The sequence below is a fragment of the Coffea arabica genome, chromosome 6c (assembly GCF_036785885.1).
Source record: "Coffea arabica cultivar ET-39 chromosome 6c, Coffea Arabica ET-39 HiFi, whole genome shotgun sequence".
NCBI lineage: Eukaryota > Viridiplantae > Streptophyta > Magnoliopsida > Gentianales > Rubiaceae > Coffea > Coffea arabica.
The window spans coordinates 4,849,117-4,869,503 of record NC_092320.1 but is presented as its reverse complement, the minus strand read 5'-3'; the positions used below and the strand labels follow the sequence as shown (position 1 = coordinate 4,869,503).

The following is a 20,387-nucleotide window of genomic DNA, read 5'->3' as shown; positions in this document are numbered from 1 at the left end:
ATGAATATGACAGATCGGTGGGCTGATCATTTCTCTCTTCAGACTTGTCTTAATATCCGCCAATCTTTCAATAATTGATTACGGCCGGCATCTAATGTGTGCGTGGACTGGATGATGAATTTATTTGATAGATTTCAGGTGATCCCCTGTGCTTAATTTAGAATACATTTCTTGGTTCTTTCTCTTGCACTTTCTTTCACTCTTCAGATTCCTCTCCGCGTCGCAACCAGACAAAAAGCCTCCGAGCCAGTTTTCACTTCAATCTTGGCTGCGAAGTTCGCTTTAAAGCGCCTCCGAGTTCCATCTAAATAAAGCGACGCATATGGATATGGATGGATAGCCCCAAGACCAAGAACAGGAAAAAAGCCAAAAACAACAACTTGTTGCTCTTTCCTATCCAAAATTCCCCTATCCTTGTTTCCGCCATCTCCCAGAGCTAACTAAGAAATAAAAAACGAAAGAGGCCACGAGGCAGGCCCGACATACTCATTTACCTCTGTCGGGAAAGAAAAGGAAAAAAAAAAGAGCCGTCTTGCTGGGGTGACGCACCATCCAAACTTGTCCTATGCTTCCATCAGACAGTAAGAAATTGGGCTATTTGCTTTCTGTAAACTACACAAATCGGCATCAATGGACCTAGAAGTTCGAATGTCTTGAGAAAATCACTAAGCGGCCCGGGAGAAAAGAACGAGAAACATCAAACAAATCATGCAACCTGAGTGATAACACGTGGTCGGGTGTGTACTAATATTACTAGAAAATAATGCTCAAATGATAAGTTTATGCCATACTGTACCATCACGTGACATATCGATACCAATTACACACAATGAACCAAGTGAGTCATCACTCTTCACCATTGTTTAGAAAATCGGACTAAATTGACTGGTTTGATCGAGCGAACCGTGAATCGGTTATATTTTCGATCTGAAACAACTATTAACCCGAAGAATATATTGAACGGATCAAATTCGATCGAGAATCGGTTGAACGGATAAAAATTTGAATGTTCAATCAGTTTTCATTAAATTTCTATTTTCTAAAATAAATAATTCAATTATCTTCAAAATTTTTAATGTTAAAATATAAAAAAAAAAATTAAATCTTTGAATCAGAATTGAATTGATTGAACCAATCTAATCACAAATCGAAAGCTCTTTGATTCACATTCCCTCTAGCCCAAATTTGAAAACATTATTATTGTCCTTTGTACATACGTGCCTTCAATAAAAAAAAAAAAGTGATTGAAATATATATATATTGGTAATAGGCCTTCACGCGCTGAATATCAAGGAGAATGCACTTTACCTTCCGATCGTCAAAGCCCAAATTCGAGCCAACTAAAATCCAATCACAACAGTCTTGAATCAAGAGTGATTGGCATGCTATTATGCATTGCTTCGTTGTGCGTGATCGACTGGGGAACAACCAACTCGATCCAAGCATATGCCCACAGGCCACAAGAATTCCCCTTAAAACAAACTTCCACCACACCACCCCATTAACAATGCAGCTCGGTATACTTCCAAATACACCTAGTATCATCCACTCTTGCTAATACGACCGCAATAAACAAAAAAACGATGCAGCAACTCGTTTTTTTCCTGTCTACCCAGTTTCAAACTAGCTGCAAAAGATCCGGGAGTATAATCCCCAGCCCGGAATTATACCATGAAAAGCAGAACTAGATTTTAGTTTTCACGAGTACTTTACTTCGATTCCATCGAGTTTTGGTCGTATTTTAAATTTGTCCCCATTTGGTCGTATTTCCTATCCCACTTGGGCTACAAACTACAAAGACTACATCGCTCATAATTGAAGCCGATTGTGCGCATGTTATAAATCTTCACCCTTACTTTCTCTTTTCTTGTACTACAACAACCATAATAATCTGCGATCTCAACGGCCATTTTCACTGCTTCGCTTCACTTCCGACTACGCAGAAAATACTTCCTTCTTTTAACTTGAAAGTAAGCTTGCATTTGACTTCCTATCGATAGTTTTTTTTTTTTTAAAAATTTATTATCAAACTGCTTTACTTGTTCTAACCCCAATCTTGTGATTTTATGTTCTGCTTGGTGGGTGTAAAAGATCAAGAATGTTTAAGGTGGGAAAAGAAAGATATTTGCAATATTAGAATTTTTACCCGAAGATTCTAGATTTAACCAAAAAAAAAAAAAAGAAATATAAACTTTCTTGCAACATTTTTTGGTACTAGCTGTCCGGTTTGGATTAGGGGTAAACAGGAGAAGGGAGGGAAAAGAAGGAAAAATTGAGGAAATATGTAGATTTCGCATGATGATAATGTTCATTGGGATTACTTACTTGGTACGTGGACAAGATTTGCTGTTTTGCTCTAAAATTAACTTGTTGGTTGTAGATATTACTACTTGATTTTCATTATAGACTGTGCTCAGGGTGAAGGACATTGAAATTTAATAAAAAGCCCAAAGTTTTGATTTCATGTTCACATATTCGGTACAGGAGCTCTGAGATGGATTGAGGGCTCGGAATATTTCGGTTTCATTACTTTGTTCTTCTCTTCTGTAGCCGTAAGATGGGGGGTGAGACCAGGGCGGAGCTGTTGTTTCGTAGTTTGTGGAAACATTCGCAAAAAAGCCCGGTAGGTGGTCCAGAAAAGGTTGGGATTGGGATCTTATCATTTGAAGTTGCAAGCCTGATGTCTAAATTGGTCAATATATGGCAGTGTCTAGAGGATAGACAGATTATGAGACTGCGACGAGAAATTTCAACCTCACCGGGTATTCAAATGTTCATCTCAGAAGACGATGATTATCTGATGGATCTTGCTCACTTGGAGGTCATGGAAAATGTGGGATGTGTGGCAAGGGCTGTGGTTTTGCTTGGAAAGAGATGTACAGACCCTACCTATCACCATCTTAAACAAGTGTTTGATGACCCTGTTGAGATTGGTCTTAATTGGTGTGGATGGGAGTATAGGCTCAAGAAGATGGAGAGGAAGGTGAAGAAGATGGAAAGATTTGTTGCGGTCACTTCACAGCTGCAGCAAGAACTCGATGTGCTGGCAGAGCACGAGCAAACCTTGAAGCGGATGCGGGCTAATCCGGAATCAAGCCAAGTGAAATTGCTCGAATTTCAGCAGAAGGTTATGTGTCAACGTCAGGAAGTGAAGAATCTCCGCGAGATGTCACCCTGGGTTCGTACATATGACTACACTGTCAGGCTTTTGCTTAGATCCATTTTTACAATTGTTGCCAGGATCAAATTTGTGTGTGGGATTAACCAGTGGGGAGCTGTTGAGAAAATTTATGGTTCTATACAAATTAGTAAGATATGCCTTGTTCGGAGCAATTCCATATCTGACTCAACGCAATATGCTGTTCATTTATCCGAGAATAATCTGTTTGGGATCAATTCACGTGAGTTAGGGAGATCTTGTTCAAATTTGGGCATGGCCGGTGAGAAGGACAGATCAAACTCCAAAAAATTGAATGCCTGGCACAATAGATCTATTTTTGGTGGAAAGAAGCAGCAGAAAAAAACCATACGATTTGCTCACATTGGCCCTTTTCACGGATGCATGACTGGAAGTGATTCACCTGCTCTAAAAAATTTTATGGCTTCCAGCAGCAACATTTTAAGGTCAGATTGTGCATCCCATGAAGGCATTGAAATGGTGAAAAACTCCAAGATTTGGCCTGTATCACACTGTAGCATAAACTTCAAGCATAAACAGTTGAATGCACCCCCATCTACTCTTGGTTATGCTGCTTTGGCTCTCCATTATGCAAATATCATCATATTGATAGAGAGGCTAGTATCATCACCTCACCTGATCAGCATGGATGCTAGAGATGACCTATACAACATGTTGCCCACAAGCATTAGAACCTCTTTGAGAGCAAAGTTAAAAGTGTTCACCCAAAGTTCTGCTTCATCTGTTTATGATGCTGTCCTTGAAGCAGAGTGGAGATTAACGTTGTCAAGGATATTGGATTGGCTGTCTCAACTCGCTCACAACACAATAAAATGGTATTCTGAGCGGAACTTTGAGAAGCAGGACATGACTTCTGGGACAAATGTGCTTTTAGTCCAGACCCTTTACTTTGCAGATCAAGCCAAGACAGAAGCGGCAATTGCAAAACTTCTCATGGGCTTAAATTACCTTTCAAGGTTCTATAAGCAACTACATGAACAACCTTTCCTGGATTCTTCATGCAAAAGGGCTTGTGACGTTTATGTTTTTGACACAGAATACTTCCCAAAGCATGATCAATCACACAACGTAGATGTAGCTCAAACCTCTTGACAATCTATAGCAGAGAGTTCGGTAAGGATAGTTCTATTGTTGCTGGTTGAACTGAAATTGGTTTTGCCTACCTTGGTGAATATTCATGTATTTTGAAGACATTTCTTCACGCAGCTAAGGTACTATTTTCAAGTACTCACATTTTCACTGCATCCATTGGACGGCATCAAAGATTTTGGAGTACTACTTTGTTTTAGCCTAGCTACTCAACGAGGTAATCCTTGTAAATTGTTCAATTATGGTGGCATCATTCAGATCTTTCGGCCGCTACCTCGTGAAGAGTAAAATTGCGCTATCATGTAATCCATGTCATGACTAATATTCTTTAGCTTATGTTTATCCTAATTTATGTATACTGTTTCTGATGAAAGTTAAGTGGAATTGCCCGGCAGTAATCATATGTGAGTTTGATTTTGGAAGTTTCTGTGAGTGCCAGTCAATTGAATTCTGCTTCTCTGTTGAGCATGCCTTGAACTTTCTGAGGATGTTTAGAATTACTTCTTTTCTTTATTATGATTGGTTTGCTTCCATGTTGTCTTGGATTACTGATTATAATTCAGCAAACCGTCTCAGCTGGCTGCCAGATATTATGCAGAAAAAAGCCTTCCCATATCACAAGTGAATGTGCTTTGCCAGGGGTTACAGTTACACGACAAAGAAAAGCTTCTTGTACAAACCAACTCTCTTATATTACCATATGGCTCGGTATGAATATGAGTTGTTTTTCTAAGTAGATATTAACAAAAAAAAAATTAAATTTTGATAGACATTTGGAACCTTAAAACCTGCATTACCCAAAAAGCTTTTACAAAGGTTGTGGAAGCATGAACAGCATAGCAACTTTTGGTCAATTCAACGGTCGGAGAATATTTTTCTGCCCAAAAAAAAAAAGAAAAAGGGGAGGGGGGGGGGGTTTGTCGGAAAACACAGACCTTTAGGTTTGAAACATGAAAAGTGAAAAGCAAGTGCTTTGAGGACTTCGGTTCATGAATTGCTATCTGATGAATGAATTGGGGAATTTTTTTAAATTTAATTCTCCATTCTAGGCCTTTTATAGAAAATAAACCAGAGTAGAAGGAAAGATTTTTTTTTTTAAAAAAATAATCCAATCGAATGTATTATAATTGCTATCTGGATTTACATGTTTTAACCCGTTTTGGACCCAGATCCTGATGGCATAATTATTTTAATAAATATTATATATTTGATTAAGATTTGCTATTAATCTACTTATTTTTAAGTTAAAAAAGCTTTTCTATAAACGAAATGTGTGATTAGTAAAGAGTAGAGGTGTCAAAATGGGTGACTTGGGCGGGTTTGGGTTGGGTAAAATGGGTAATGGGTATAAGTGAGTCAACTCATTTATACCCATTTAATTAGATGGGTATAAATGGGTAAGTCAAAAAATGAATTGGGTAACCCAATTACCCATTTATAACTCATTTATTTTAACTTTTTGCAAATTCATTTAAATTCATTTTTGCAAACTAAGTTATCAATTTATACCACTCTTTGTACCCATCATTAGTTTTAAATATTTACTTATAATGTTCAATAAACTTAATTACCAATTTTTTTCATTTATACTCTATGTCACAAAATTACCTATTATTTAATAATTGAATAATACGAATATAAAAATTTGAATTAAGTACTATAAAAATTAATATAAAAACTTAATCCAAAAATTTTGAACCCCTAACATTTTTTTCATATATAAATTTAAAATTTTATTTTATAAAGATAAGAAAATAGGCTAAAATTTATAATAAATTGGTAATGCTAAAAAATGAGCAAGTTAACAAACTAAGAAAAAATAAAATAATAAGGTAAAACCAACAAATAATAATAATAATAATAATAATAATAATAATAATAATAATGTTAGCATCATGACAAAATGAAAAATTTGAAAAAAAAAAAAGGTGGGGGAAAAGAAGAGACTTGGGGGGAAGAGAATTTTAAATGGGTTAATTGGGTTTGATGGGTTACCCAATAATACCCATTTATTATATAAATGGGTATTATTGGGTAACCCATTTATACCCATATGCATAAATTTAAGATACCCATACCCATCTATTCATGGGCGGGTATGGATAAATCTAGTTAAGTGGGTTGATTTGCCACCTCTAGTAAAGAGGGTGCTTTTGTAAATGTGTTTTAGGACACGTGATAAGATATATAAATATGGTGTTACAATCTATTACTTTAAGAGTGATAATGTATGGTAATTTTATAGTGAGCCTATTACTTACTTTTAGCTGTACTTAAACTATACAAAATCGAAAAATTTAGAGCTCATTTGTATAGTAATTTTGGGATTTTTTTTAATAAAAAATACACTCTAGCATTTTTGTAGAAAAATAGCTAGTATTAGATTGTAATTTTGGGTATTTCATTGATAATTGTACTTGAGTGACACAACTTTTATATTTTAGAGACTAAAGTGTCTTAATCTGTAATTTAGAGATGAATGCGGACATTGGGTTGCAACTACGGGGAGCAAAGTGAAATTAACCCATCATAAAAACTACTCAATTGCTATCCACTCCACCAATAATACTGGGGAAGTAGATATCACTACTCTGAAAACCCGTTGTAGCTTGCCACGTAGCAACTTGGATGCAAAATTTGGCTGAAAGGGCTGGGTTTTGCTACGAATTCTTCTTCCTCCTCTTGGGGTAAAAAGCTGCTTGCTATTAATTTTGTTCTTATTTGGCTTCTCTTTGTTGCAACTTAATTTTCTATCCTTGTGTCAGTAAAGCATCTCAACATAAAAATTATTTGGCAAAGCTCAGTGGCCACCAAGTCCGTCTTTGGATTATGAGTCAGAGGTTTGAACTCCATCGGCAGCGAAAAAAGATTCAAAAAATATGACAGAGCACTGATTTAGTTAGATTTATATACCTACTAACTCCTTTCGCAACCTCTTTAGATTCCCCTCTCTGTAGAATATAATTAATTAAATTAGGTTATATAAATGTTATCGTTACACGGGAAAAAAAATTATTTGGCTTCTCTTTGTTCTTATTTGCGCTGGAAATGAAATCCCAAACGTGTTCCTGCTTAAGCATAATTCTTCGATACTTTGGTGATGAATGATGATTACTTCGACTCACAGTTGCCTTTGGATTCTCTTCCTTGCTCTCTCCTCCTCTGTTTCACCAAACATTAAGGACTACAAAGGCCATGCTTTTCCTTCAATTAATTTGAACTTGGAGCTTCTCTCAACCTTTAGAGGTTTGATTAATGTGCTTTCGCCTTGTCATGACTTGTTGATCGCACCTAATACTAACACGTAGATGTGTCCTTCAAAAAAAAAAAAAAAAAAAAAACCAAACGTAGAAGTGAATGTGATAGATACTATAGCAAAATTTAGAAATTTGTACATGACATAAATTTAATAATTACCAGCAAATATCCTCAATTTATTACACATAATACGACTGTCATTAAAATTGCGGTGGAGAGTGGCGCAGTGCCAGCCTTACCTAGTATTACAACACAATGCCAGGTACACCGGAGTAAGCACTTGCAGAAGAGGGCACTATCCTAATAGGGGAATACTCAATAGAAGAGCAGTACTGAAAAAGAGGAGATTACATCGGGGGCAAGTTTTATTATGGATGTAAGCTTATTTTTTTTATTTATATCATAGCTAGGCACAAAGGAAATTGGCAGACTCTAACACGATCGATTAATCTTTCAAACGCGGAGACGCTTCTTTGGAATTAGTTTGAGAGGATTCTTCTTCCTCAGCGTCAATCCCAGCTTCTCGTCTATGTCAATGTCTTCAGGTTTGACACCAGCTCCCAGATCCCAGTCAAAGGCTTGCACCAAAGTGGCCAAAGTGAGGTGAACCACGCGGTGGGCCAAAGGAAAACCGATGCAGATTCTCCTTCCAGATCCAAACGGTATCAGCTCAAAATGCTGCCCTTTGTATTCAACACTGGAATTCAGGAACCTCTCAGGCTTGAAGGTCAAGGGGTCATCCCAGTATGCTGGATCCCTTCCTATTGCCCAAGCGTTCACGTAGACTTGCGTGCGTTTGGGAATCAGATATCCCAGGTACTTGGTGTCTTCCATGGTATTTCTTGGTAGGAGCAGAGGCAGTGCAGGGTGCAGTCTGAAGGTTTCTTTCACGACGGCCTGCAAATACGGCAGGCTCTCCATGTCACTCTCCTGCACCAATCTGTCTACTCCCACAACTCTATCAATCTCCTCCCTGAGCTTTTGGAACGCGTGAGGGTGGCGAAGCAACTCTGCGAAACCCCATTCTATGCTGATGCTTGTAGTTTCTGAACCCGCAAAAAACATTTCCTGCCCCCACCCCCAAAAAAAAAAAAGAGATAATATTAGTTGAGCAAAAAGCACCCGATGTTACTTGCACTGGAAATTAGCGTTGCTGACAAGGAAATTCCCCATGCCATAATATCCAAAAGAAGACCAAGAAAACATGAAAAATTACGTACAGGTAAGAAGATAAATATATATATATATGTATGTATGTATATAGGAGTAATTTAATGCTAGCAGCCAAATCAGGGATTAATTAACTAATTAAGGTCAATTACCATGATAACATCGTTGATATGCTTCTCCGAGAATGTAGCAGGACCATCTTTACCATCCCCCTGGTACTCCAACAGGACATCCAAGAAGTCTTTCTTCTCGTTGAACTTGCCGGCTTTTCTGTTGTCAAGCCTTTCCTGGACAAATCTGGAAGAAATCCTGAAGGTTCTTGTCATGTGGGCTATCATTCTCCGCTTCATCCCCAATGGGTCAAGCTTTTTCAAGAATGGTAGAAAATCTGAAATGTTAGGAGTCCCGGCCAAGGACAGGATCTCGTTCATGGATTCAAAGAACTCCCGACTTTCGGGATTTCTGTTGTCCAACAAATCCTTGGACAGCATGAGGTTGCCCACCAGGTTGAACGCCATGAGAAAAAGCAAGCGGCTGAGCTGCACCTTGCCGTCTCCCCCCTGAGCCTTGGAGGTCCTATGCTCGTCCTCAATCCAGGCTACCATGTTTCTCTCGAGTCTGTTCCTCAGGTCAGTGGTCTCGTTCATCCTCTTGTTCACCAGAAACTCCATGGAGCAGAGGCGTCTGAGCACCCGCCAGTGCCCGCCAAAGGTGTTCATCCCCAAGGTGCCTTGGTTGAAGTCGAAGGCCGTGAGGGTATCGGGCACCTTGCGGTCAGCAAATGGGACGTCGTGCTTCTTGAATAGTTCGGCTGCGGCTGTAGCATTTTGGACGACCATGGTGTTGATCGATCCCAGCTGCAGCCACATCACGGGTCCGTACTTGTTTTTCCACCTGTACATCGTTTGGTGCGGCAGCTCCCCAAGCTCGAACATGTTTCCGAAAATTGGCCATCCCAGTGGACCTGGTGGCCTCCTCTTATCAGGACTACCGAACCTCCGTTTGATTAAGCTAAAGGCGAAGAGCACCACAAGAAGAAGACCACTGGAGACGGCAACGCCCACCGGATTTACTAGCAGTGACTTCAGAGTCCGGGACTCCATATTTGTCAGCAACGCTCGCTATTCTATTCTATTTGATTGGTCTCTCTCAAATGCTGAATTGCTGATTTATTGCTTCTCCAGAGGAAGGTATATATAGATATATATATATATAATGTAACTACTGGAAAACCAAATAATGCATAGAAATAAATAAATTAATACAACTGCAACAAGCTGCATAACCTTCAACTTCAACATCAATCATTCATGCATGAGCAGAACAATGACAACGCGCATGGGGCTCGTGCTGCACTATTGGACCATTTTTAGTAGAGACACAAATACAATATTTTATTGCCGCAAGGTTTTGAATTTTGATGCCCGTGACTTCATTCCAATTCAGTGTGTGTTATTATGACGGCAATCAAAATATCTGTCAGCTTGAACACTGGACTAATTTAGAGCAAATTATTTGAATAATTACTACTAAACTTTTTCAATAGTCCTCTAGTTTGCCACTTGCTTGCGATGAGATTCATCTCTTAATAGCTATCAAGAAGTTGTGGCTTAGAGGAGCTTTCAAGTTTCATCATTACTTCTTCTTTAAATCCTGTCTGTAGGGTCTGGTCAGGGAATGTTGGGGTGCTTTAAGCAGCTGGAAAGAAATGAAAAGAAAATTTTCAGACAGTCTAACTTTATTTAAATAAGGGATAATTGCAGAAACCTCCCCTGAGGTTTCTGACATTTGCAGTGACCTCCCTTGTGGTTTGAAAAATTACACTAACCTCCCCTGAGCTTACTAATCCTTTGCAAATTCAGTCCAAATGATTAAAATATTGTTTTAGAGAGTGAAATTATAATTTTTTACCAAATTTGTCCTTTGTACTACATGTCCAATGAATGACAAAATACTATAAATCAATTAACAATTAATAAACTTTAAGGAATATAATTTATGGACAAACACGCATTACTCATTTAAAGTATGTTGATCTAATCAGCAACATCCTTCAGATCCCCGCTCGAAGGGACTAATCGCCCAACTCGTGGCACCTAGGGGTGCAGCCCCTTATGCTGGCCGAGCGTAGTACGGTGCTTTACTCTGCCATTATGGTTAAGGAAATAAAGTTGCGCATTCGCTAATAGCTACAGCTTTTGATGCAATGGTGAGCGCTTGATCCTGACAAAGTACCGGTTCTTTACGGGTATTTTACTTTCAAATATTTAATTTACGATAAATATATCAATATTTGTAAGTAAAATTCAAAAATTGTTATAGTAATTTTCTTGCAAAAAGGAAATCGATAGGTTATTTATTTAATATAAATTAAATATTTTTTTAAAAAAAATAAATGGCCCATAAAGTATTAATTTTTTATGACTTTCATCCATTACACGAGCAAAGTATTCGCTCTTTATGTGTATTTTATTCTGAATCATTTAATTTATGTTAAATACATAAATATTTGTAACTAACATTGAAAAAGTGTTATATTAATATTTTTACGGAAGAGAGATTGGTAGGTTTTGTATTTAATAAAAATTAAATATTTGAAAGTAAATACAAATCTGTATTTGAGCGTAAATATTTGTATTAAATTAAATATTTGAAAGTAAAATACTCTTAAAGAACCGGTACTTTAAATAGGTACCCACCTCTTTATAGGCAAACACGCATTACTCATTTAAAGTACCGGTTTTTTACGAATATTTTACTTTCAAACATTTAATTTATGATAAATGTATCAATGTTTGTAAGTAAAATTTAAAAAGAGTTACAGTAATATTTTTACAAAAAGGAAATCGGTAGGTTATTTATTTAATATAAATTAAATATTTTGTTTAAAAAAAGAAATAGCCCATAAAGTATTAATTCTTTATGATTTTCATCCATTACATGAATAAAGTATTGACTCTTTATGGATATTTTATTTTGAATCATTTAATTTATGTTAAATACATAAATGTTTGTAACTAAAATTGAAAAAGTGTTATATTAATATTTTTATGAAAGAATGATTGTTAGTTTTTGTATTTAATAAAAATTAAATATTTGAAAGTAAATACAAATATGTATTTGAGCGTAAATATTTGTATTAAATTAAATGTTTGAAAGTAAAATACCCATAAAATGCCGGTACTTTAAATAGGTAATGCGTATTTGCCTATAAATTATACTACTTAAAGTTTATTAATTTTTAATTGATTTGTAATATTTTGTCATCCATTGAACATGTAGTACAAATGACAAATTTGGTAAAAAATTCTAATTTCACTCCCTAAAACATATTATTCCAAATAATATTTCGCTTGCATCATAAACACATTTCCCAACCCACCTTTTTATATTCTCAATTAACTTTTTATCTCACATACATCACATCACAAAAAGTGCTACAGTACAAACCCATATTTTAATTATTTGGACTGAATTTGCAAAGGATTAGTAACCTCAAGGGAGGTTAGTGTAATTTTTTAAACCACAAGGGAGGTCAGTGCAAATATGAGAAACCTCAGGGGAGGTTTCTGCAATTATCCCTTTAAATAATCGTGCATGAGAACCGCGAGGTCAAGAACACAAGATTTCCTGTCATTCTTAATCTGTCCATTTATGTAGTGGTCGATGACATCTGATGACCCCAACCTTGCCGTCTTGAAAATGGATGACAGTAGTGTGGAGGAGCCAATCATTGTCCAGTGAGACCTGTCAGCTCATCCTCCCAGTGCGGTACCACGCTTAATCAGTGATGCCATACAACATTAATTATTGCTTTCTCTAATCTCTCTTGCTATTCAACTGACTTGACTGTCGGAGGTACAACGGGGAGTTAGCCCCCTGTTCGACCATTGCAAGTTAGTTCGGGAACACGCATAGGAGCTCTGTTCAGATCGCGCTCTCAGTATACTCCTCAAGTAACATATATTCTCAATGAGCTTTGATTATTATTATTATTATACACTAGTAGTAGTATAACCTAATAGTCGATGGCGTGACGGGCGGCTAATTTCTCCCTGTGGTATTTGATTCTTTTCAAATCAAATGCAAACAATACAAAAGGCCCAAATTCTCTCTTTCTTTCATAACCATTCATCGGGCACAATCCACAGAATTCATAGGTTATTCGGGATAATTTTTTTTAAAAAAATACTGTAATATTTTTTTAAATTTAATCCAAATGAAATAAAAAATAACCCGATAATACAAGTAAATAAATAAATTTATGCAAATAATTCGCTATCCAAACAAACTTGTAGTCACCAATCCATACACGATACGTACGATGCCCTGGTCCATGGGCATATAACTCATAAGCACATCGGAATACATCCAAAACAATTGGGACAAGGACTCGACGGGAAAGGGCATTAGCCCAATTCCGACTTTGCTATTGTTAGTGAGTCATTGAATAAATTGCCATTGCAAATCCCAAAGATTGGGGAAACAAGGTTGCAATTGATCATCACATCTGCAAGCCTTGCAACATTATCAACATAAGTAGATAACGTGCGAATGGCATTCAGCAAAAAGTTTCGTCGTCCTCCCATGTGCGCGGCACGTGGGTCTCCCTGTCTTTTATGAGCTCGTTAAACTCTTCGCGCGTGGTGCCACCAAAATAAAACGTTGTTCCACATATTAGGGTTTCCTCTGCTTCTTTTGCCTACTTTAGACCTCCGCCGCTTCTGCTTCCAATCCTGTCCTTCCTTCTTTATTTTCTTTTTTGTTCTTTTGTTTTTCATCTTCATCTATCTATCGAATAGAAAACTTGATCCTTTCCTTCTTCTCGGCCACCACTTCTCAAATCCCCCAATTCCCCCAAGCCCTAACGACAACCACCACCACCACCGCTTCAATTCTTTCTTGGCGTTGATTTTGGGAGGGGTCAGGTTTCGGCTGGACGGCTTGCTTGAGGTATTGACTTGTTCTTGTTTTTTTTTTTTTTGAGACCAAAGGTCTTGTGATTGCTACTTGGGAGGCATCTCTTATTTTCATCCAAATCCAATAGCTCCGCTGCTTGTTAATTAATTTATACCGATAAAAGTACTCGATTGCTATTGTAAATGGGAAGGTTCTCATCTTTTCTCTTGTTATTTTCGGCTGTCGGAATCATCTGCTCCACCGGCTGGCAGGAAGAGGAGTGGCCGGAGAACGAAGAGGGATAAATGCTTCAGCAATTAGCTCTGTCTATAAAAAACAGAAAAGGAAAAAAAATTAAAAAAGAAGACGATGGTGGCAATTTGGGTTCTTATACAAGGGTTTGTTTTCCAAAAGGTACGTACTTTGTTTACTCTTAGTCTTTACCCTCTTCTTTTGCTTTTCCTTTTTTTTCCTCTTTTTATTTAACCTATCCGTTTCCCATCTTTTCTAGAGTATTTAATCTCATATATAAACATCCGCAAGAATCATAGAATTTCATGAATTGTTGCCCTTCTTCATGACTAATTATTATAAAGTCGTTGTTCAAAGAATTTCATTGGTACCTTTCTCAATTTTAGTATATGAAACTGTGTCTAAAAAACTTATAATTTTAGGGCGTACAAGAGCTTTCTTATATGGTGGACACAAGTAAATGAATAAATGGCCAAAAACTACACCTCCGTTATCCCCCACTTGAACTACCACCTGTAGTTACACCGGACACAGTTCTATTTTTTCTCTTTTCGCAGGGGCTTTTCTTGATTAGCTATTCTGTCTCAGTGTATTTTTGTGACGATGAGTTCTGCTTTTTTTTTTTTTTTTTTTTGTCAAAGTTGATATCTGTGATCTCTTTTTGTAATTTTATTATTATGGGTCTTTGTCTAACAGGCTTTGGAAGAACTGGATGTTTGGATGCTAGAGTCATCTTGCTATCAATGATCCATTTATCACCACTGATTACATGGTAAGTTCAACGACCACTTGTTATTGCAGTTAATCATGAGTTAAGATTGAATTTTTATGCTATTCTTTAGGAATTAGGAGATCCCTAAAAGTTGTAAAAAAGGTGTAGTTGTTGATCAAGTTATGTTCTGGATATGTGCTTTTCTGAACTGTGCGATCTTTTCTCTAGAGGATTGCTTGTATACAAGTTAAAAATGTGTCTGTCATCATTTTGTACTGTGTATTGAGAAAATTTTTGTTTTACCATTTTACCTTTTCTGTGATTTTCTACAGGCTGTGCAATTGGTGTAATTGACGATGATGCTAAAATTTATTGAGCTTTTTTCATTGCTGAAGACTTTTGCAAAATATTCTACTATATATAGTTGTTTTGCATCAACTTTTGGCTTTTCTATTTGTGGTATTTGAAATATGAAATATGCAATTCCCTAAACAGTCTTTCTGCTTGTTTAGTTTATAGATGAAAATGGACGAAGGCAACATGTGTGGCAGACATCATGGGCTATTAGCATGCAAATTGTTGGAGGTACTATCATGATTCATGGTGATGGCACTGGCTTAATGCTTCCACCTAAGCTGGCACCTGTACAGGTATTCAAAAATGTTTTCTACTGGTTGTTCATTTTATTTCCCTGATACTAATGTTTGCCTGTAATCTGCTTTACATTAGCCTTTGCTTATTTTGCTTTTAGCGTTAGTAGTTTATGTGACTTCGTACTGGTCTTGAGTGCTAACTGTGATTTACAAATGCCTAAGTTGGCCTTTAACTTTTTACAAATCTTTGTTGCACAAGAGCTTCTTTTTTATTAATTTTTCATATTCATTACATGCTTGGAAAGGAGAATCTTCTTCTGACAAAGACTGATTAATTGTTTCTGAGCATATTGCACGTTTTTGGTTGATTTACTGGCTATGTTTGCTAATGTTTGTGCTCGAAAGATAGAGTGAATGGGGGCTGGGGATAGATGCAGTGTTCTGACAGAGACTGATTAATTGTTTCTGAGCGTATTGCACGTTTTTGGTTGTTTTACCGACTATATTTGCTAATGTGTGTGCCCAAAAGGTAGAGTGAACGGGGGCTCGGGATGGATGCTGTGTTTTGAACTCAATGGGCTGATTAATTTTCTCAAAGATGATTTTTTGAATCCTTATTTGGTTTCCTAAACTCCGACAGGTTTTGTATTTCTAGCATTACATTAGTTCTGCAACTTTTGTTTTGATTTTGGTCAAGAAATTGGACTCATCAGTGCAGTAAAGTAACAGCTCTCTGCTTCCTAGCTATGTGCATAAAAAATTGTCTTTCTTGAGATAGAATAGCTCTTATTATTGACTGCTTTCGGCTTGTGTGATTGTCCCAATATGGAAGAAAACAGGTGACAGAACTATAGTTCTTAATGCTACATCATCAGTGAAAGAAAACTCTGCAAGTAGCTGGAATAAAGGTCAAGGTTGATGACTCTGATCAGAGAACACCTGGATGGAAATATAACTTTTGGGAGATGAAGGTTTGCCCTGCTTCTGTAGATGTTCTGTATCTTGCCCAATATCTAGCTTGCCATTGGACTTCTCCCACCAAAGGATGAGTGACAATAAGAGAAATTTAGGGAGAGGAAAATTCCAAATGCATGGCCACAAACATTGCAAATGATTTTTTTCCTGGGAATATTAATGCATGCGGGACTACATCTAAACTAACTTCCTTGGAGCTTTAAGATTCCTGAAGGTTAATTGTAATATATCTCACCAAGCTTGGTTACTTTTAAGACTTGTCACCTTACTTCACTTCACTTGAGCATCTAGAGGTATTGTTTAAAATTAGTTTGAAAAAAAAATCAACTTGAGTGGCTAGGTTCCAATTGTGATTTGTTCAACCAAAACTTTTTGAAGACTGGCTTGAATAATTAACAAGTCAAGTGATATCTATTGAAGGCCAGCTCAACTAGAGCTATTTCAGTGATTGTTGGCTTTGTTTTCTGAAAGGGTATGAAGTTTCAATTTTGAAACGTCTACTGTTGCTGTTAACAATTTCATATTTGGAAGTGATGTGTATGGATCTCAAGAAATACTATTTTACAGTTGAATGTAATACAATTGTGCTTTGAAGTTTACCTACCTTTTCTGCAGGGAGTACCTTAAGAATTGAGATTGGACCTCGTGATGTGTCTACTGGGACTGTGGTCATTTCCAGAAGAGATATTCCTAGAAAAGAAGGAAAAGATTTCGGGATATCAATGGCTTCTTCAATTTTTGTTGCTTATGTTTAAGGGTTGTTGGATGGGATTCGTAGTTGCCTGCTGGAGAGGGCAACCACTTTCATGAGCTTTTTTTTTTTGGAATTTTAATGAAACATGTCCTTCAAGACATTGGTTCTTTTCTTTTGTAAACTTTAATTACTGGTAGATTGTTAGCTAAGTGCGCTAGCAGTAATCTCTTGATTCTTCTGGTGTTGTGTTACATTTTTTTTTACTCCAATTTCTTCATCTTTCAAATAATATTAATGTCCTTGACTGTATATGTATTTCCTTAATATAGTATTTCACAACTATTTATACTAAATTGGGCATACACATTTTTATCTCTACCGCGCAGCGCGCGGTTTATACCTCCTAGTAATCTGAATAAGTCACCGCTGCCGCTCCTTGAGTCCAACGTCTCACCTAAATTTCCCATGACAAGCAAATGAAGGCCCAAAACATAGATGGACACAGATAACGTTGCCATGGATCCTCTATCCAACTTCTATTACTATCTATTTTTATGATTTTTTTTTTTCTGTTTCACTTGGGCTGTGACAGGAAACCTATAGCGTGCCTTCGTGTTGGCTGCCCATTCTAAGGTTTCACAACGTACACCGTCAATATCTATAAAATAACCTTTCTTTTTCTTTTTCTTTTTTTATTCCCTTGGGTTGTAATAATGACAGGATCCTTTTATTATACTTTCAGCTCGAGAATTTAATAATTACAATATCTAATTTATTAGTAATCTTAAAGGAGGAGAGAAGCATGCGGTTCAGCATAATTATCTTGATATCAACCGGGCATCTCTCCGGACATTCACAAGCTTGAGATAGACTAGCAGAAATATACCGTGGTGAAGAATTTATGTAATGCCCACAATGAAATTTGGTAACCAGCGGATTGCAATTATAAACTAACGATATGGAGAACATTTGTAGGCAAAATAATTTGGTGTAATTAATAGAATTAAAGAACATTTATTACAATTCATATATTTACATATTATTTGGCTTTCTACGGGTGAAAACTTTTTTGAGTTTGGATATGATGTCACAGTAATAAAGGTCACGTTTCAAAGTCACGAAATTACATAGGCTCGACTCCTCACACTATCAGTTACCAATTTGGTCAACATGTATGGAAGGACTTTTTATACACACACTTGTTGATTTTAATGTATTTCATGTTTTGGTGTGTGTCATGTAATTGTGAGCATCTATTGGAACAGCTTAACTTAATTTTTTTTATTAACGCATTTTTTTGTTTGATAGCTTTCTTGGTTTATGCTACAATATATTTGAATTGTATCATAGTCATATTAAGTATACCGTCCTTAATAAAAGGCATAAGTTTAAAGATAAGATGTTATTTTGGTTTCTTCAAGAAGCCTCGTAAAATTGCATATTATATGAGAATAATGAAGCGTTGAAAGTTGAAGTTGTAGATTTATTCAAAGCTTTTTACAAAAAATCAAGCACGGTCCTGAATGGTTGAAAATAATTCTGCAGCATGTTGTCGATAAATTGCTAAGTTAAATTGATATGGAAAAAGAATGGACAATAAAAGCTGGCATTCATATGTTTATTGAACATAGAAGAAGAACAACGTTTCTTGCAGAGTAAATTTAAAAGAAAGGTCTAAGTTCTACCGGTTGGTGCATCAGAGAAGATGTAGAACTTATTGTACCAAGGGAATAGTTTTTCGACTCCATGTTTGTTGAAGATTAGGACAGTATAGCAGGACTTTGATTTAGGGATAAATACTAAAGCATCGTCAAATTGTAGTTGATGCTCAAACTTAAATGTGTTCCAATTATTTGTAAACTATCTCTGACGCATTCCAAGAGTGGCTATCTTGTTTCCAGTTCTCAGGGTGATCAGAGTTTTGTCACCATGCATGAAGAAGGATACAAACTTGGGCACTTTCTGTTGTTCATCGACAAAAAAAAAAATTTATTAGTGGGAAAGAAAATAATGAATGATAAAATAAAACAGGATATAGCCAGAGCTCACAAAATTATGCTGGTTTTGCTGAGTGAAGATGTCATAGAATGATAGCCCATCAGAGATGTCTTGAATGAAATTCGGTTTCATTGCTGATGCTACTTTCTGGCACAACATTCTTTGTTTTGTATTTCATACACAAAAAAGTTAAGTGAACGAAGGTGAGAAATAAAACAAGAAATATGGTATTTTTTTTAAGTGTTTAAGCATGAGAAAACAAACTTTTTAGGATAATATACGAAAAATGGAGAAAAAAAGTAGCTAATAAGCGTTTGATCAAAGAAGAATAACAAAGATGAATGAACTATTAAAGATAATGCTTCAATTCCAATAAAAAAAAAGCAAGTACCTTTTGCCGCAGCAAGAAAAATAAGCAGCAGCTCGTAGTCAGCAAAACTTGGAGGAAATAAAGAGGGCCATGCAAAAATGGATAATAGGAAAATGTCATTGTCAGATGGGAATAAATACAAAAATTAAAGAATAGCAATAAATGCCACTAAACTGCAAAGCGTAGAAACAATAGCAGTAAATAAATGAATATGACCAAGAAAGCACACGAAGCATACAAGCGCGGGAGAAAAAACAGGAGAAAAGAGCCTCTAACAAAAGCAAAAGCAATATATTTCAGCAGGAAAGCTGAAAAAAAAAACAGAGGCAACAAAAAAATTGGGCAAAAGGAAAGTGAAAAATCGAACTTCAAACAATAAGAGACAACAATGCAATGAGAATGAAAAATGATAGAACAAAGAGAATCATAAAACAAAAAAAATGCAAAAGGAATATTAATAATAGTGACAGGTAAAAAAAAGCGGTAAGCATGGGAAGTAGAAGAATATGAAAAACAAAATAATGGAAGGGGAAAAAATATAAAGACTATTACAAGAACAGGGGGAGGGAAAATAGAGCATCACTTACAATAGATGTAATAGCAGACAGCAGAAAACACCAATAACAGTGAATGAAGAAAGACGCACAACGAAACAGAGGGAAGGAAAAGCTCGAGGAAGAAGAAGTGGAAGCAATACATAAAATGAAGCAAAACAAGAAGAGCAAGCTGAAATGCAAGGGAAAGAAATTTACATGATTACCTGTCTTCTATTCGGTGCATGAAAACCCGGGAAAGCATGTTTAAAGATGTGCAAATCTTGCACGGAGACGCCAACATTTAATGAATTGCAGATTGTGTAGGGTGAGAGGTGAATCCACCGACCAATAGAAAGAATGGGCAAGGCGGCTGCTTATTTTGTATAGCAGGGGGATTAGAAGATGGGCGGTGCAGGGGCATGATGATGACGAAGGAGCAAAAGACAGCAACCCACTTAAGATGTCATTTCCAGCACACGGGCCACGTGAGTTCCGCATGAGAAGGACGAAAGACCAGCAAACAATTGAGGTACCATTCCCACTTTATATATAAAGCTCTTTAGTATACAATACTTCCAAAGTTAATGAGTCTAGCTTGTTCGCGCATTCTTTCTTGATGACAGAATAAAGTTTCGCGTACGT

At 36.5% G+C, this 20,387-nt stretch overlaps 2 protein-coding genes and 2 long non-coding RNA genes across 5 annotated transcripts; 2 read left to right on the top strand and 2 right to left on the bottom strand.

Moving 5' to 3' along the window:
* The first annotated feature begins 1,304 nt into the window (after positions 1–1,304).
* LOC140008331 (protein PSK SIMULATOR 1-like) lies at positions 1,305–4,710 on the top strand. The gene is made up of 2 exons (XM_072052287.1): positions 1,305–1,970; positions 2,485–4,710. The coding sequence occupies exon 2, from the start codon at positions 2,558–2,560 to the stop codon at positions 4,289–4,291; it is 1,734 nt and encodes a 577-aa protein (XP_071908388.1). The 5' UTR covers positions 1,305–1,970; positions 2,485–2,557; the 3' UTR covers positions 4,292–4,710.
* A 2,991-nt stretch (positions 4,711–7,701) lies between these two features.
* LOC140008330 (iridoid oxidase-like) lies at positions 7,702–9,943 on the bottom strand. The gene is made up of 2 exons (XM_072052286.1): positions 8,869–9,943; positions 7,702–8,614 (listed from the first exon to the last, which is right to left on the bottom strand). Exons 1-2 carry the CDS (start codon positions 9,817–9,819, stop codon positions 8,000–8,002), a joined length of 1,566 nt encoding a protein of 521 aa, XP_071908387.1. The 5' UTR covers positions 9,820–9,943; the 3' UTR covers positions 7,702–7,999.
* Positions 9,944–13,180: 3,237 nt separating this feature from the next.
* LOC113695569 (uncharacterized) lies at positions 13,181–17,079 on the top strand. 2 transcript variants are annotated; one of them, XR_011815701.1, is made up of 6 exons: positions 13,181–13,669; positions 13,888–14,029; positions 14,564–14,639; positions 15,092–15,229; positions 16,005–16,143; positions 16,763–17,079. It is a non-coding gene; the product is annotated as an uncharacterized lncRNA (long non-coding RNA). The 2 variants fall into 2 exon arrangements; XR_011815700.1 differs by having other exon boundaries at positions 13,192–13,669; positions 16,012–16,143.
* Positions 17,080–18,431: 1,352 nt separating this feature from the next.
* On the bottom strand, positions 18,432–20,148 carry LOC140007952 (uncharacterized). Its single transcript, XR_011815384.1, has 4 exons — positions 19,970–20,148; positions 19,231–19,277; positions 18,891–18,999; positions 18,432–18,803 (listed from the first exon to the last, which is right to left on the bottom strand). It is a non-coding gene; the product is annotated as an uncharacterized lncRNA (long non-coding RNA).
* Positions 20,149–20,387: the final 239 nt, after the last annotated feature.